Below are 18,918 nucleotides of genomic sequence, written 5' to 3'. Positions count from 1 at the left end.
GATGCATCACGTGATGGCCATGCTCAACCCCAGTTTAGCAAAGGGGGGAAAAGTTGTGATATGTTACATCACGATTGAACTGAATTGAATTGATTAGATTTGTAGGCCGCTCCTTTCTGAAGACTCGGGGCAGCTCACAACAAAGTAGCAATACAGTACAATATAAATCTAACGTTAAAAATTTAAAGCTAAATTAAAATACATTATCATAAAAACCCATTAACTACACAATCATACACACTCGGTCCAGCTAATCAATATAGAGGTCAGAGAAGAAGAGTGGGAGGGTAATCCCCCCATGCTTGGCAGCAGATGGGTCTTTAGCATTTTGCGGAAGGTGAGGAGGGTAGGGGCAGTTCAAATCTCCGGGGAGAATTGATTCGAGGGACGGGGCCGCCACAGAGAAGGCTCTTCCCCTGGGTCCCGCCAGACGGCATTGTTTAGTCGACGGGATCTGGAGAAGGCCAACTGTGGGACCTAATCGGCCGCTGGGATTCGTGCGGCAGCAGGTGGTCTCGTAGGTATTCTGGTCTGATGCCATGAAGGTCTTTATAGGTCATTACCAACACTTTGAATTGTGACCGGAAGCTGATCGGCAGCTAGTGCAATCTGCAGAGTGTTGACAAAACATGGGCATATCTGGGAAAGCCCATGATAGCTCTTGCGGCCGCATTTTGCAAAATGCATCATTGTGAGTTGACACCACTGAATTACAATGAGCCAGTGTCTCCTCTTGTGTGGTTAAGTAGAGCATGGGGTACCTCAAAGGTGATGGAAACCTTGGGGGCCTAGTGCAGGCAGAAGACTATGTGCCTTGGGCCTCCCAAGGCCTCCTCCCACCTCCTGAAATACCTCATATTCCCATTCTTGTCCCTTGGGAGTCCCAACAGCCATGTGGGCCTCCTCTCCATCTCCTGTCACTAATTGTTCATACAAGGATAATTGTTCAAATAAGGAGGAACTTCCTGACAGTGAGGGCGATCAACCAATGGAACGGCCTGCCAGCTGAGGTTGTGAATGACCCAACACTCGACATATTCAAGAGGAGATTGGACTGCCATCTGATGGGTGTAGGATTCCTGCTTGAGCAGCGGGTTGGATTGGATGACCTACAAGGTCCCTTTCAACTTAAGTTAAGTAAGTAAGTAAGTAAGTAAGTAAGTAAGTAAGTAAGTAAGTAAGTAAGTAAGTAAGTAAGTAAATATTTATTTTATTTGATTTATTGATTTTGTCCAATACAAAATGAGGGTTTTAGTGGGTATACACATAGTAAAATACATGATGAAGGTTATAGAGGACATACTCATAGTAAAATATATCTAAGAAAGAATAAAATAGAAGTTATAGGAATAGAACATATCAATGAAAGAATAGAAGAGATATAGGAATGAAAGAAAGGTATAGGAGATATAGGAGAGCAATAGGACAGGGGACGTACATAAAGTAAGTAAATTTGAACCAATTGCCAAAGGATCTGAATTTTCATCACAGGATACTGCTACGGACCCTTGGTATGAAAAGCAGTCATAAGTCACTTTTTTCAGCACCGTTGCCACTTCGAACTGTCACTAAGTGAACTGTTGTATGTCTAGGACTACCTGTATCTTCTCGAAAGACCATTTTTTGGAGGTCAGCCAATCACGGGGGAAAAAAAAGAATTGCCATTGTCCGTCCCGTCCCCCCGTCCCCCTCGGGACGTTTTTCGAATACTGGCAAGCCGGTGGATCTAATCCAATACTGACCAAGTCCAGAACAGCGAAGGACAGGTCTATTTAAAAGGATTTAAAAGGCAGATATTCCGCCGTACGCGCGTTTTCTAAGCCCACGAAGGGCGCGCGTAAGACAACAACACACTCAAGCCGGCGCGCTTCTGAACGCGCCTCAGCTCTCAAGGCCACAGAAAACCGCGAAGGCGGCGCTCGTGTCGTTTGTCAGGAAAGCTGTTGCCCCGCCTGGTCTATCTGATAGGCGGGCATAAAGCAACAGGTCGGGTTCAACGAGAGAGGCTGCCGCGTCCACGCCTCCTCCTTCCCCTTCCGAGCGGCGGCCTTTGCTCGCCCTGCAGCCCCACGTGGCTTTGCCGGCGCCCTTCCAGAGCCAAATTCTAAGCTGGTCAGGTCGGTACGAAGGGCGCGCGAAAGGAGCAGAAGCGGGTGCTGCTATTTTTACCCGCTTCCCAAAAGGGAGGCTGGCGCCTTTTTTGGTCCATTCCCGCTTGGGGTGAGGTGGGGGGAGTCGGGTCTCTTCTTGCCTACCTTTCCCGGGGCGAATGTTGCGCCTTTTCCGCGCTGCTTTAAGCTTTGCTCTTGAAATGGTCATAGTTGGGAGTTGCCCTCCCCCCCGCGCCCGTGATTTTGAGGGAGCTGGGAAGCCACGAGGCTTGCAAATCCAAATTGGGGATCGGGAGCGGCCTACCAAATAGCATGGAAATCTGTTCTTCCTGGTAAAAAAAGTCAGGACGGATTGTATTCGCGGATTCGGAAGAAGCGGGACGAAAGGGATCTGTGCAGAATGAAGTCTGTTCGGGGGGGGGGGGGGGGCTTGGCCCTTTGCAGATGTTAGGAGTAAGGGATTCTGTAGGATGTGAAAACGTGTAAAGTGTCTTCCAGACTGTAGTATCCGCCTACCCCCATATTTTGGGATATACAGTATTATAAGGAATAACTTTTCCATTAATAGCAATCCAGAGTAACTTGTTGCTTGTATCCTTAAGATTTTTATTAATATTGTTTCTTCATTGCTTATTTGACTCCTGTAACAATAAAGGGTTGAACCTCATGATTCTTGACAGATGTATATTTTATTTTATGTATACTGAGAGTATATGCACCAAGACAAATTCCTTTGTCCAATCACACTTATTTGTTTATTTTATTATTAATTTATTTATTAATTGGACTTGTATGTCGCCGCTCTCGTGGACTCAGGGCAGCTCACAACATATAAAAAACCCCAAAACAATATACAATAACACATCTGAAATCCAATTAACAACTAATCTAAAACCGTTCTAAAAAGACTAAAACATTAAAAATCATTTATTCAAATTCAAACCACAAACATACCTCATTCGTTGGCCAGTGACCCCAAGCCTGGTGACATAAATATGGCCAATAAAGTATTCTACTCTACTCTACTCTTCTGGTACGAGGATAAGCCTAGGTATTGCTTTATTAATACTTAATAAAGTATCTAGTCTCTTCTACATGAGTTTGTGACCAGTATGCCTTCAGAAAAGAAAGTATACGCACACTCACAGCCACACCCCTTTATGGGGATAACACACACAAATATATTAAGATACCATTTCAAAATAGCACATAGGTCACGCAAGATGATCAGCAAACAAGTGGGGAGAAAAAGAGGAAAGCCTCTTTTCTATACTTGCTGATAATTTTGCATGACTTACGGTACATGCTATTTGAAATGGTATCAGAACATTTCTTCTTATTATTATTGCTATCCCCATATAGAGGTGTGGCTGTGGGTATGTGTATACTTTCTTTTCTGATGCAGGAACTTGTTCCATTTTCAATTGAGAGCATGCTGGTCACAAACTCATGAAGAAGAGACTGGATATAAGTATTAACTCAAACAACACTTAGACTTATGTGGATTGGATGTAGCTGCATGCTTTCTTTACTACTGGATTAAAGCCATAGCCACTTCTTGAACCATCATAAAGTAACACTGGAATTTGATTCAATTGCCAACTTTTGCTTTGCATCCGTGAGTCATTGCCAGATGCTGATTTTCTGATCTATACAAGTGCCAAAATTGATTTTTTTGGTTTTACTGCTGGATCTTTTCAGGATTGTCAACAGCCATCTGGAGTCCTCATTCTGCATTCCATATGGCATTTTCTACTGTGAAACAAACAGATTGAAAAAGAGGGCATCAAAAGCCCAGAAGGAAGGATACAGTCTCTGCCATGATTATGCAACTAATAAGGACCTGTATACTGGGACTATAGAAACTGTATAGCTGTTGGAACCACATATTTTTTAGAAGGATACTGTTGTGGTTCCGTCTGAGGCCCCTCCGGGAACGGCTGACCTTCTGTCGGTTTCCAGCTCAGAGGGAGAGGCTGAGGAACAGGAGGTGCAGACAGACGAGGAGGAGGAATCCCAGGCTGAAGAAGAGGGAGGACAGCCAGAGTCCCACCAGGGGGAGCTCTCCCCAGCAAGCAGCCTGGATTCCTTAGAGGAAAGTGCACAAGCCATAATTGATCTGCGACAACGAAGAGCTACTCAGAGACGGAATCAATTGGCTAAATACTTTCAGCATTAAAGTGGCAACAGCTGGGTTTGGGTGTGGTGCTCTTGGGAAAGGCTAAAAGGCAGACCCACCCTTCCTGGCTTGTGGAGTTTTATCTTTGAGAGTCGTGGGACCTGACTGTGAACTTTGGCGTCTTGGAATCCTGGTTTGTGCCTTTGACTATTGAAACCTTGGGGGTGTGTGCCAGCAAGAAGCTTGCTGTATTGTCTGGACATCAGGACCCTGCTGTACCGTATTATATCCTGTCTGTTGGGAAGAACAGGTTTTCCTCTGTGCTTATTTTTTCCAGTTATAAAATACTTTTGGCTTTTACCAGAGTGTCTGGCTGTTTTTTCCAGTTGGTGTTGAGGTCTGGGGGAACCCAGACAGAACAGATACCATGTTTGAAACTGACAAATACAGGGAACTTGTAACTAAGGAACAGTAGCAGTTTATATTTTCTAGACCTTGCAATAAGGAAAAGGATTCATTTATTTATGTAAAATATTTATATAGCCTCCTATCTTATAACTAGCTTTGGTTGTCTTCCAATGAAAAAATGTTCCATCTAAGGTTAACACCCCAGGGTTGCCATTTCAGGTACTGTTAATACAAAATTATGTTAATGTATTCTGCTTTCTATCTAAGATTAAACAGCAAAGGTTCTGTTGTTTTCTCTGATGCCTTGTTTATACAAACATCCCGGTTCTTTAGTTTCTGTGCAGGTAGACTTGTAGGCCAAATGAAAAATACTGGTTATTACTTACAAAGCCCTTTATAACATGGCTTTGTGCTGTATCAAGGACCATTTTTCCCAGAACGATTTTGTTGAGCCTATTAGGTAATCTTGAGAGAGCTTGTTGAAGGTCCTACCCACTGGCTAAGTGAAGTAATCGCGGGCACCTTTTCTGTGCTAGCTAAAGGGTTGAGAGGTATCCATGACACTTTCTCAAGGCTCTCAAAACAATTTTACTCAAGTGGGATTTTGAAGCTTTATGTTACTACCCTGTTCTTCTATATGCTTTTATGTTCGAAAGCATCTGTTTTCTGTGATTGTATTTTGTGATGTTTCCTGCCGTTTTTAAAAAAAAATCTATATATTTCCTTTCGTGGTAGGAACAGTGTAATAATAACAATGGGGATAAAAATTAATATATTTTTAGGAGTATAAGATACACTATAAGATCTACCTTAGTTTTTGGGGAGGAAAATGGGGGGGGGGGAATCTGCCAACCAGGTAATTCATCTGGCTAGTGCCCTTAGTGTGGTCAGCTTCAGCATATTATTTTATCCTCTGGTTAGGGCTTTAAAAAACCTTATTTGGAGCAAGTAGCAATTAAAAAATGCCTGCAAAGATGTAGAACTGGAAAAAAACATTCTTCAGAAGGAGTAGCAGTGAAAAAGACTGCAAACAGGGAAGATCATTAGCACCTTGTTAAGGCTGAAAGAAAAAGGTTTTTTTAAAAAAAGCTACATTCAGAGTATAAGACACACCCAATTTTTCAGCCTCTTGGGGGGGGGAGGGGGAGAGGCATTTTATATTCCAAAAAATAGGGTACATATTGTTCTGCAAGGTTTTTTTTCTCTCTGGAGAATCATTCCAAAGAAGTATGTTTTATACAGTGGCCTGTCAACACCTCTGTTAATACCTTGGATAACAAGTTTAGATTAGTTGTGGGGTTCTCAGATTTGCAATATTGCAATTATCACCAGATTTCTGGTGATAAATGAATTGGTGTGATCCTGTGTGAATAAAACTTAAGATTTCTTGGAGGGACTAACTGGTCTTTACAGATGCTGATTTTATTTATTTATTTATTTATTTATTTATTTATTTTGTCCAATACACAATGAGGGTTTTAGTGGGTATATATCTATATACACATAGTAAAATACATGATGAAGGTTAGAGAGGAGATACTCATAGTCAAATATATCTAAGAAAGAATAGAAAAGAAATTATAGTAATACAACATATCAATGAAAGAATAGAAGAAGAGATATAGGAATAGAAGAAAGATATAGGAGATATAGGAGAGCAATAGGATAGGGGACGGAAGGCACTCTAGTGCACTTGTACTCACCCCTTACTAACCTCTTAGGAATCTAGATAGGTCAACCGTAGATAATCTAAGGGTAAAGTGTTGGGGGTTTATCATGTTCTAAACTTTATTATTATTATTTGGGTTTAACATTAATAAGCCCCTTTGTAAGTTTAAAAGAACAACAAGGTATAAAGGCAAAAAAAAAAAAGTTGAACAGGACCTAACTGCTTAAAATTGAATCTAACAGTGCCGGCTATGCTTCCTGATCCTAAGCAACTTTGCACAGAAATAAAATCTACTGGCTTCAGTATATCATGCTATGTCATCCTATCTACATGGAAAATCAAATTAGAATGTACTTGTTGGTTTTACTTGTTTTGATGAAATATGTATAAAATTTTGTTTCTTTGTTTCTTGTATAGCATCATGCCCAAGAAAGGTGGAAGACGAGCTAGAACAGAGAAGGAACCAGATTTGCCAAGCAAGCAAGCAAAAACAGAAGCAATTGATCCTTTGTTTTGGAAACATAACAATCCAGAGATATTATTTGAGAGCTTGATTGCTCCTATCAAGGAAGATGAATTTTTTAGAGAATATTGGGAACAGAAGCCACTGTTGATTCAGAGAGATGATTCCTCTGTGGCATCATATTATAAGTCTCTCTTTCAATTAACTGACTTGAAAGATCTAGTCAAACTAGGTTTGTATTATGGTAAGGACATCAATATATGTAGATGTACAAATGGCAAAAAACTTACATTTAATAAAGATGGAAAAGTAACCTATGCACAACTGAAGAAAGATTTTGATCAGAAAAAGGCTACAATACAATTTCATCAACCACAGAGATTTAAGGTAAATAAAGAACAATTGTTTGCATTTTGTGGCTGCTTTTGTGCTTCTCAACTTTGACTCAGAATTAATGAATTTAGAAAGAAAACTATCGCATGATGTGCGCTCGCTCTTTTCTTTAGGCTAATGTTTTTAAACTGAAAGAAACCCCTCCACAGATTATTTAATTTTTCTATTTAGCATTAATTTTTACTTTTACTTTATATTGTTTGTTTTGTATTTTTAATTTTAAATACATTTGTTTATTTATAAAATTTATAGGCTGCCATCTTACCTCAAGGTAACTCTGGGAGGCTACAAAATTACTCTCTGTATATTGCTGAGACTATCATTTCACATTACAAGTAGTCCTTGTGTTATGATGTCAGCTGGAACCCAGATTGCTGTTTCTAAGTAATGTAAAGTAGAACATTATGTGAATTTATCACTTAATGACAACAATCCCAGCAAATCTAGTTGCCACTGTAACATCAAGACACATGGATTGTTAAGCAGTGTTATAGCCTGCCAGTGGCCAGCAGAGCTGGCGGCAGACTCGGACAGAGAAGAAGTTGGGGTGGAACATGGGCCAGTGCTGGAGTCTGAGAAAGGTTTTGATGAGTGCTCTTCATCGGAGGCAGAGATGGGGCCAGGACTGTCTGACAGTTATCAGCTGTCTTTGGAGTCGGAGATAAGTGGGACAGAAGAACAGCTGGAGCCTGTTCTCAATGTGTGCATGCACAGAGCTGTCAGGAGAAAGGAACAATTAAGCAATGGGTTGACTCAGGAGTAAAGGTACAAGTGGCCAATAGGGAATAAATAGGAGCAAAAGGGGAGTGGTGTTTGCAGGACACAATTAGTTTGTTTATTAGTGTAAAGATTTGATTATCAGAGTCCATGCCTCACTGACACTCCTTGCCAAATATTTCATTGTGTAGCCTTGCGCTTGGAAGCTACTGGCCTGGCAGCTATCCAAAGACTGATAAGATCTGTTGTTGCAATTCACCCTTGAAAGACTACGGAGAATGTGAATGTTAGGAATTCACATTAGCCAAATACAAGGGGCTTTTTTCAGGACAAGGTGTCTGTTTCGTGATTTCAGGAAGCCGAGGTCGGAACAAGGAACAGGAGTCCTAGGTGAGCATAAGGGTGCCATGGGTGGTGGCAGAGTCCTTGGGAGGCGCAACATAGGAACCATGGCAAGGAGAAAGAGACCTTGGACCCGTGCAAGCCCAGGAAGGTGGAAGGAAGGAGGTCATAGTGCTGCAGCAAATGCAGAGAGGCCACTAGTGGGTATGAGCACAAAAAGACTGAGGAAAAGCCCGTGGGTTTGTGTGAGTGCAGGGAAGTTTCAGCATCCTTCTTTATATAGGGAGACCAAGGAAAGGGGGCTATTGCTTGACACCAACTTAGGGTGAGAGGAAGGAGGTTGGGACACCATGTGTACACAGAGTACCAGTCTTTCAGGAGATTGTGAATTTCCAGCAACTAAAATTTATTTATTTATTTATTTATTTATTTATTGGATTTGTATGCCGCCCCTCTCCGGAGACTCGGGCGGCTAACAGCAACAATAAAGCAGTGTACAATAGTAGTCTGATGTTAGAAACAATTAAAAACCCATTAATATAAAAAACCAAACATACATACATACATACCATGCATAGAATTGTAAAGGCCTAGGGGGAAGAGGGTCTCAATTTCCCCATGCCTGATGGCAGAGGTGGGTTTTAAGCAGCTTACGAAAGGCAAGGAGGGTGAGGGCAGTTCTAATCTTTGGGGGGAGTTGGTTCCAGAGGGCCGGGGCCGCCACAGAGAAGGATCTTCCCCTGGGTCCCACCAAGCGACATTCTTTAGTTGACGGGACCCGGAGAAGATCCACTCTGTGGGACCTAACTGGTCGCTGGGATTCGTGCCACAGAAGGCGGTCCCTGAGATAATCTGGTCCGTGAAGGGCTTTATAGGTCATAACCAACACTTTGAATTGTGATCGGAAACTGATCGGCAACCAATGTAGACTGCGGAGTGTTGGTGTAACATGGGCATATTTGGGAAAGCCCATGATTGCTCTCGCAGCTGCATTCTGCACGATCTGAAGTTTCCGAACATTTTTCAAAGGTAGCCCCATGTAGAGAGCGTTACAGTAGTCGAGTGACTCCCGGTCCAAGTAGGGTCACAACTGGTGCACAAGGCGAACCTGGGCAAACGCCCCCCTCGCCACAGGTGAAAGATGTTTCTCTAATGTAAGCTGTGGGTCGAGGAGGACGCCCAAGTTGCGAACCTTCTCTGAGGGGGGCAGTGATTCTCCCCCTAGGGTAATGGACGGACAGATGGAATTGTCTTTGGGAGGTAAGACCCACAGCCACTCCGTCTTGTCTGGGTTGAGCTTGAGTTTGTTGACATTCATCCAGGCCCCAACATCCTCCAGGCACCGGCACATCACTTCCACCACTTCGTTGGCTGGACATGGGGTGGAGATGTATAACTGGGTATCATCGGCGTATTGATGATACCTCACCCCATGCCCTTGGATGATCTCACCCAGCGGTTTCATGTAGATATTAAATAGTATGCAGCGATAAAACTAATGCCTTTTATGAATGAGAATCTACTTGAGTTTTGGGATTGGTTATACGTTCAAAATAATAGCCTCTAATAAAGCTTTAATTTGTTTCTAGTAAGCTGAAGTAGCTATGATACCATTGTTTCAATTCTTGGGAATCACCATGTAACACAGTGTGGAGTGATCTTCTCTATGTTAGCCAGTTACATTTTTCCTTCCTATTCCAAAGGCATTCAACAATCTATAGCTATTATCTGATTTTGTTGGAATTATTTGCTGCTTAACTTTTTCTCACAAGTAATCTTGTCATACACAGATCTTGGGTTTCCTTCAAATATGCTGATAACTCCAGTTGCTTCTTTTTAGCCTTCTAATGATGAGGATAACATCATTGTATTAGGACTTTCATTTTTAAACCACTCTCACTTGATGTTCCCTGCTTGCTTTTTACCCAAATGGCGTTACCGTAGATTGACCAAGTCTTGGTGGTTTAAATGTCAGAAGTGTTTTGTAATGCTAGGATCCTGAAAACAACCTACATAGAAATTTGCTACAGAAAATAACGTTTACTATGTTTTGCTTTAGTTTTTGCTTATTTGAGCATTGATTTGTCTCAGTATTAGTGAGCATTATTTAGGCTTCCTTTTTCTGAGTAGGCTCAATTTTTGTCTTATGCAGATCTTACCATATTTGGAATATTTTTTGGTAATTTATGTTTTTTGTAATTTATTTTGTCAAACAATTATAGGGTGATAATTTGTACAAATAAAACATTAGATAAGTAATGATAAAAAGTAACAAAAGAAGACAATAGGACAGGGACAGTAGGCACAGTGGTGTGCTTATGCATGTCCCTTACAGACCTCATAGAAAGGGGGAGAGGTCAATTGTAGATAGTCTAAGGTTAAAGGTTTTGGGGTTAGGAGCATAGTTCCCTCTAAGCTGAGCAGGTGAGCAATCGCTCACTTAAAAATCATCATCAACTCAGAGTTTTCCAAACCTGCCCAGAAGCCGAGAGGGAAATTTTATTATTATTTCTGTGTCGCCCAGTCCCGAAGGGACTGCCGCTCAGACACTATACTTTTCCGCCCACCCCAAAAAAAATTTAGAGAGAACACTGGTTAGGAGTAGAAACCACAGAATCAGGTAGTGCATTCCAGGAGTTGATTACTCTGTTGCTGAAGTCATATTTTTGCAATCAAGTTTGGAGCGGTTGACATTTAGTTTAAATCGATTTCGTGCTCGTGTGTTGTTGCGGTTGAAGGTGAAGTAGTCGTTAACAGGTAGGACATTTTGGTATATGACTTTGTGAAGTATAATTAAGTCGGAACGACGGAGTTGTAAGTTATCTAAACCAAGAATTTCAAGTCTGGCGGAGTAAGGTATTTTGTTGTGAGAAGAGGAATGAAGGACTCTTCTTCTGAAATATTTCTGGACTCTCAATTGTGTTGATGTCAAATATGCAACACTGATATCAATACAGATTTGTGTGACAAAATATAGTTGATTTCCCATTGATAAAATCATTTCTTTTGTATTAAAATAAGGATGAGCTCTGGAGGATACAAGAAAAACTGGAATGTTACTTTGGCTCATTAGTTGGATCTAATGTTTACATCACTCCTCCTGGATCTCAAGGCCTACCTCCACACTATGATGATGTTGAGGTAAATAAACTCTTATCTGCCTGTAAATTTTCTCATAAGTATTTTCAAGAACAGAAATTTCAGGAGAGTTGTCACGTATGCTATGGACTGAAAAATATGGAAGTTGTATTGTAGTAAATTGGTTAATTGTGATATAAACTGATAATAGATTTTGAGTGTACAGTGTTCCCTCAATTTTCGGGGGGATGTGTTCCAAGACTGCCAGCGAAAGTCGACTTTCCGCAAAGTAGAGATGCGGAAGTAAATACACCATTTTTGGCTATGGACAGTATCACAAGCCATCTCCTTTAAACCCCTAAATTACCATTTCCCATTCCCTTAACAACCATCTACTCACCATTATTACTGGTACTCACCATTGAATAAGACACTTAGTGATCCTGACATTTATAAACAAATTTATTTATTAACAATAATTAATTTTTTTTGGTTATTTATTTGCAAGCATTATTAGTTTGGCGATGACGTATGATGTCATCGGGTGGGAAAAAACATGGTATAGGAAAAAACCTGCAAAGTATTTTTTAATTAATATTTTTTGAAAAACCGTGGTATAGGCTATTCGCGAAGTTCGAACCCGCGAAAATCGAGGGAACACTGTATGTCTACAAGCACATTTTGCTTTAAATGAAAAATTCTTGCTATCTCTATTAAAATTGTTTGTTTATGTGGAATTTGGCTGCCATAAATGTGTATTCTTTAGAAATAATAGGTAAAAGTACAATTTGCTGTAGGTGTTCTGATGGGTGTTGACATGGCACTCCTAGGTGTTCATCTTACAACTTGAAGGAGAGAAACACTGGCGACTCTACCGCCCAACTGTACATCTAGCTCAGGAATACAATGTCGAACCTGAAGAGAGAATTGGAACACCAACTCACGATTTCATATTAAAGGTAGCATATGCAAAGTCTCTCCCTTTATTCTTAAGCCATAAAAATATGATAGGCATAATTCAATGTTTTCAGAACACATTTATGCTCATGTAACAGCATATCCCACTACTGTCCTTTTTCCTTTCCCTGCCACATCTGCTCAGATGATTTCCTAATTTCTAACATAAATTGAAAAAGCATGTAAAAGGAAAAAGAATCTGTTCTGTATGCTCAGTATGGTTAAGATGTAGAATTTGAAATCTGCTTTTATTCCAATCCAGCTGTGCCTGAAATGAGAGCCTGTGTGTCAATGTATTGTTATTAACAGTAGGTAGGCAAATATAGCAACTTAGGTCTAAACGCTTATAGTTCCTATGATAACAGCCATGCTTGCATTTCCTTTCAGCCAGGAAACATGTTGTATTTTCCAAGAGGAACAATTCATCAAGCTGACACTCCTCTTGGAATATCTCATTCGACTCATATTACCATTAGCACATATCAGAACAAGTAAGCATCTTGTATTATATTTCTAGTTTAATTTGGTTAATGATTTTACTGAAAATAGACAGTTGTTGGCACATTGATACTTCAGTCACACCAGAAAAAGTTTTTTTTTTTAAAAAAAAGTAATTCTTGCTGTTATGTGCAGAGATTGCTCTATTATGTTTGGGTTTGTGTATGCCCAGCAGCACAGGAAATGCCATTCGGGTGATAGGAAGAATGGATTCAGCTGAGCAACAGTGTATCCTAGAAACCAGTGCCCCATGATCAATGAAGAAATTGAACCTGAAAAGTGATTGGTTGTTTCAGTAATATTACAGCCTGAAAAGTGCCTCCAAATTATTGATGAAGTAACTTTTGGAATGGACTTCATAGTCCTTCAGATTGAATATTTCTGAAAATCTATGGGTATAGTCAAGAACACTTAAGAATATTTATTAAATCTGTTTTTTTCCCTTTGGGTCTTTCCTTTTCATGTTCAGTTATTGTGAGAGCTGCATAATAACTGTCACAAAATATTCTGTAGGCTATTATGTAAATTGGGAAATTATTTTTACTGAGATTTGAGCACTTCGCCATTTTTCTTTTTGGGGTCCCCTTAAAGGTCTCTTTGAAATTGCAATTAATAGAGGTTTTGCAGCCTGCCTCTTATGGAAAGAGACCAAACCAAGTTTTTAAGAAATCACTGGGATGTTTTAACATTTTAGAATCATTTACAATACTTTGCATTTGACCAACTGCCATGAAAGATGTCACAAAATAGTTGCAGGGAGAAGTTAGACATGCACAAAGTACTAATTTCATGGAAACTAAAATTAGGAATAAAAAAAAGACATGAAGGTGCTCAAAACCTTGAGTACAAGGTAGAGGTGGATCTTGGACAATTTTGTGAGCCACAGGTTCAGTGTTATTCCTTCTGTAAAACATGCTATCATATAGTCCAAGCACACTGGTAAAATTTGAGTCCTCATTGATGTCAGTGGGACTTCTATGAAAATCTGGATGTATGGTATGAGCTTCTGAGCTTTGCTATTTTGGCCAGTTTATATTTTACTTTCAATAAGAAACATTTCTGTAGATTGTTAATATCTTATTTGTTCTTAATAACTTTAATTTGTTTTGTGCATGCCAGCTCTTGGAGAGATTACTTACTGGACATGGTTCCTGGACTTCTTTTAGATATAGCAAAAGAAGATGCTGAGTTTCGAAAGAACATTCCAAGGCAATTGTTAATGGTAAAGCTGCGAGGCTAAAGAAAAATAATTTGTTTGTCTGCTTCTAGAACCAAAATATGTAGCCGCAGAGTTAATTATAAACTAATTCCGTTTAATCACCACTAAGAGTTCCATGTTGTCATTTTTGTTAAAATTGTGAGCCTTAGCTCTTCAGCAAAAGATCTTACAGATGTTTTTATTTTTAAATACCTTTATGTGAAAACAGTATGTAAATAAATCCTCTACATTTCTAATGTGATATTTTTCATGCTGCTTTGTCAGCTTATGGTAGGGTCATAGAACAATTATATTCTGGATATATTTCTTTACCAAAATTTAAAACTTAAAAATAAATAATCTAAAACTAAATCTGAAATATACATTTTCATTTTTTAAAAAATTGTGTTCTTGGATGTATGTAACTGACTTTCTTGTTCTACAAGACTTATTAATATAAAGCATTCACAAATCTCCTTTATCATTACATGAATGGCCTCTGAAGTAATTTAGTTCTCATTTCAAGTTGTTAGTAAGTTATTCTTGTCTTTTTGTTTAGAAAATGGATTTATCTGATTCATCCAAACAGTTAAGTAGCTTCCTGAAACGCCTTGAAGGCCATTTGGAAAAGGGGAGGAAACTGAGATCATCCTATATGAAAAAAGATTTTATTACAAGCAGATTACCTCCATTTACTGGAACTAATTTGGATTTTCTCACTCCAGGTGACATTTAAATACTGTATGGATATGTTTTGCAAAATATAAAGGGACAACTTTTATTGTAACCATAATTACAAAATATTTAAAAATGAACCACATGGAAGTAGCGTTCAAACATTCATACTTAAAGAGACAATAGTTACTACATTTAAAAATCCATGTTTCAGTTTATATTTTTTAAGGGGATTTGTGGAAGATTGCATTAGCAGCCTCTTGATTCTGCACTATTTATCCAGGCTGACACCTGAAGAAGTCATTATTAGTCTTTGTAGTAGCTGCAGCTGCTTTTCTTGTTTGAATGTGACAAGAAGTTAATATTGTCTAAGAGCATTTGACTTCCAAATAATGTGGATGGTCTTTCTTTTTTAGATGGAGCACTACCAAAAGTAGACAGCACAATCAGGTTAAGGTTTAAAGACTACACAATAATTACGACGGAATCAGAACAAGACCTTCTGGTGAGTACAGAGGAGAAAGCTCACAGAAACTCCTATTTTTCCATGAGGCCACCTCTGTGGTCAGCATGCTGTTCTTAGCGTGCATAGTTGTGTCCAAGATCATCTAATTGAGCTGTGTAATTGTATTATAGTAATACTGTTGCTCTGTTCCATAAATAGAAAGTGCAAGTATTTAAGAAGGTTAAAAGGCTATACAGTGTAAACTTGAAATATGAGCTAAGGTCAGAAATCTCATTAAATTTGTAAAAAAATAATAATACGGAGCATAATTTAAGTATTCACACAAATAATAAATGAAAGTTAATTATTCACCCAGCCATGAAGAGAAGGAATGATTGGATAAAAATGCATTTACATTGTGCACTAGCTGGTGCTGATGTATAAAAACATATTTCTTATGGTTTTTCAGAATGATTCAATCAAAGAAATGGTTTTTGTTTATCACTGCTTAAAGAATAAAAGGCAGATCCATATGATGGGAGATGAGAATATGAACGAGAAAGAAATAGCAGAGGTTGGTTTTATTTCTGTTTAACAGATCTTATTGTGCTACAGTTCGTATTTTATTATTTTTAAATCCTATATATCTCTTCTCAAATGCTATTGTTATCTATATTTTCTTCTCTGCAGTTGTCAGTAAAATTAGTCCTCGCTTTATAGCCACAATTGAGACAAGAATTTTTGTTGCTAAACAAAATGCTTATTAAGTGAACTATGCCCAATTTTATGAGTTTTTCTTCCATGATTGTTAAGCAAATCACTACAGTGGTACCTCTACTTAAGAACACCTTTACTTAAAAGGTTTTCTAGATAAGAACCGGGTGTTCAAGATTTTTTTTGCCTCTACTTAAGAACCATTTCCTGCTTAAGAACCCGAACCCGGGAAAAATTCCCAGGAAATTTGAGAGCGGCACAAAGGCCCGGCTAGTTTCCTGCCATTCCCCCTTTAGTCCCGGCCATCTGGGCTGCCAGAGGATCCTTTTGGTGGCACTTAAGGAGGCTTTGGCAGTCCAGAGCGAACGAAGCATTTTCCTTTCTCTGGGCACTTGGACAGGGAATCAACCTCTGCTAGTACCCAGAGAAAAGAAACGCTCCCTTCGCTCTGGGCAGCCGAGGAGTCGCCACAACGAAATTTCGCCGCTGCCGGACCATCTCATCTGCTTGGCAGCCCACACGTTCCTGGTACTGCCGCTGCCGATTTCGCTGCCGCCAGGGCCCTCAGCTGTGTGGCGGCCCATGCGACCCCAGTCGCCACCAATGATCTCGCTGCTGCAGGGCACCAGACAGCTGAGAGGCCCGGCGGTGGCAAGATCTGCAGCGGCGGCGGCAGGGATCCTGTGAGCTGCCATGCAGCTGAGGGGCCCATTGGCGGCGGCGGTGGTGGCGGCTGGGGTTGTGTGGGCCGCCACACAGCTGAGGTCCCCGGCAGTGGCAAAATCGGTGGCGGTGGCAGTAGCAGGAACGCATGAGCCGCCAAGCAGATGATAATAATAATAATAATAATAATAATAATAATAATAATAATAATAATATAATAATAACAATAACAATAATAATTTATTAGATTTGTGTGCCGCCCCTCTCCGCAGACTCGGGGCAGCTGACAACAATAATAATAACAATATGACAATGTAACAAATCTAATATTTAAAAATAAACATCTAAAAAATCCGTCATTTAAAACCATACAACGCAAGCATACCATACATAAAACTATATAAGCCTGGGGGAGATATCTCAATTCCCCCATGCCTGGCGATACAGGTGGGTCTTAAGCAATTTACGAAAGACAAGGAGGGTGGGGGCAGTTCTAATCTCTGTGGGGGAGTTGATTCCAGATGAGATGCACAACCTCCGTTCCAGCCTCTGCTGCCACCACCTGCGCCCTAGAGCGTAGCAAAGCCCCCAGCTTGCCGCCCTGTTGCCCCTGCGGGTTCTGGGGGTAAGTAAAACCAGGAATGAAGGCGGGAGGGAGAGGGAGAAAGGAAGGGAGCGTCTCTACTTCACCGAAATTTGACTTTCGTGGCCGGTCTTGGAACGTATCCCCCGCGAAAGTCAAGAGACCACTGTAATCAATATGAACCTTAGCCAACTGAAACACTAGTTGTATTCACAATTATGTATAGTTATTATTAGGCCAGAGTATGTATTGTTCTGTAAATTAATTTATATGTAACTATCTTTAATTTTATTTGATTTTTTAACAAGCATTTTTCTTCTTTAAGAAGGCACATGGATTACGATTTCCTCTGTCTCACATGGATGCACTGAAACAAATATGGAGCTGTGATACCGTTTGCGTTAAGGACCTTCATCTTGGTTCAGAAGCAGAAAAAGAGAACTTAGTGATATCATTGTGGACTGAATGCCTTGTTGAAGTAATCTAAAAATAGATTCTCATCATGGTTAAGAAACCTTATATATACCTTATATGTATTTTGGATTAATGTAGAGGAATCTACTATGAACGTAAATAAGGACTTGATCAGGCAAACACAGAAATTATTCATAAAAGGCCCATACAACGTCTTGGGCATTTAGTAAGATTGTGAAACATCTGATTCTTTTCAAGATGCCTGAAGGTTATGAATTTAGGCATACAAATCTGAAATATGAGCAGGACTCTACTTGATTACTTAATGTGCAAAATGAGAACACACTGAGGATGCTAAATATAGTTGGGATCAGTGATGAGTTTATACAGAAAGTTGTTTGTGTTACTTAAATTGCTTCCTTAAAGTGTCATCTGATATTGTGACTAGTGGTGTGTTCTTTGAATGAAGCCAAAACATTTCTAATAAACATCTTGCAGTGTAATAAATTTATTCAAATCAAGAAAATTCTACAATTTTGTAGCATCCTGTTTTGTGTCAGAATATCAGAAGCAGCATATGGTTCATGTAAGCTCCTGAGCAGGAGAGTGAAAATTATGGCTCTTAAGTTTATTTTTATTCTTAACCCAGGTAACCAGTGTGAAAATAGGTGGAGTGTGTGATTGCTTTTTCATTGGGTGGAAGCCTTTTTACAATATTCTCTGCGGTTTTGAATCTACATATATTTTAGTATAAGTTCCAAGCAACTAAAACGTCTCCCTTTTTCTTCTTCAATATGCTAATTACATACAGTTTACGTCCATAAACTACATTCTCTTGCAGATATTTTCTCAGACGTAATTGACAAATATTTATCTAGCCTTTCTTAGAATTATGTTTAGGATTGCAGTTTTATGTAGTAATATGAGTTTCAAGAAAGTAGATTGGAGCTGTAGCTACAACAATGATGAATTATGATCTTATCAGAAATGGAGTAAGGATAAAATGAGCTGGAAAGAATAATTTATTTAAAATATGTGTTATCAAATATATATATATTGCTTGTTTTTAATATACATACAAATCCATCTATATAAGTGCTTTAGATTAAAATATCAGTACATTGGCTACATAAAGTAAATGCAAGTACTAAATGATTTATTTTACAATATGAAATGCTACAGGCTTGTAGCTCATGCAGCTGAATAGCATTGTACCACATACTTTCCCTGGTTCATACACACCAAGGTTTACTTTAGGATCTGGAAGCTGCTTTTATTGGTAGGATCTGTGGCAAAACAACATCTGGTTAGGAGGTAGAGATCCATGGATATTCTGTTAACAAAAATCAACATATGCTGCAACCACTGCCTGTGATTGGGCTTGAATAGCTGTGAATATTTGGATATTCCAATATTTTATTTTGATTTGGGCCTAAAAACTACAAGAAACATTTTTGGCTATGATACTAAA

At 39.4% G+C, this 18,918-nt stretch overlaps 1 protein-coding gene across 2 annotated transcripts; it reads left to right on the top strand.

Moving 5' to 3' along the window:
• The first annotated feature begins 1,749 nt into the window (after positions 1 to 1,749).
• Positions 1,750 to 17,978, top strand: RIOX2 (ribosomal oxygenase 2). Of its 2 annotated transcripts, none has more exons than XM_070751740.1 (10): positions 1,750 to 2,117; positions 6,725 to 7,157; positions 11,244 to 11,363; positions 12,131 to 12,259; positions 12,645 to 12,748; positions 13,875 to 13,977; positions 14,513 to 14,678; positions 15,045 to 15,133; positions 15,543 to 15,647; positions 17,359 to 17,978. In XM_070751740.1, exons 2-10 carry the CDS (start codon positions 6,729 to 6,731, stop codon positions 17,518 to 17,520), a joined length of 1,407 nt encoding a protein of 468 aa, XP_070607841.1. In that variant the 5' UTR covers positions 1,750 to 2,117; positions 6,725 to 6,728; the 3' UTR covers positions 17,521 to 17,978. The 2 variants fall into 2 exon arrangements, with proteins under 2 accessions (XP_070607841.1, XP_070607842.1); XM_070751741.1 differs by having other exon boundaries at positions 1,922 to 2,117; positions 17,362 to 17,978.
• The last annotated feature ends 940 nt before the right edge of the window (positions 17,979 to 18,918 follow it).

This window comes from Erythrolamprus reginae, chromosome 4 (genome assembly GCF_031021105.1).
Source record: "Erythrolamprus reginae isolate rEryReg1 chromosome 4, rEryReg1.hap1, whole genome shotgun sequence".
In the NCBI taxonomy this organism is placed as follows: domain Eukaryota; kingdom Metazoa; phylum Chordata; class Lepidosauria; order Squamata; family Dipsadidae; genus Erythrolamprus; species Erythrolamprus reginae.
Note: the sequence above shows the minus strand (reverse complement) of the source record. Positions and strands in the feature narration are given on the sequence as shown.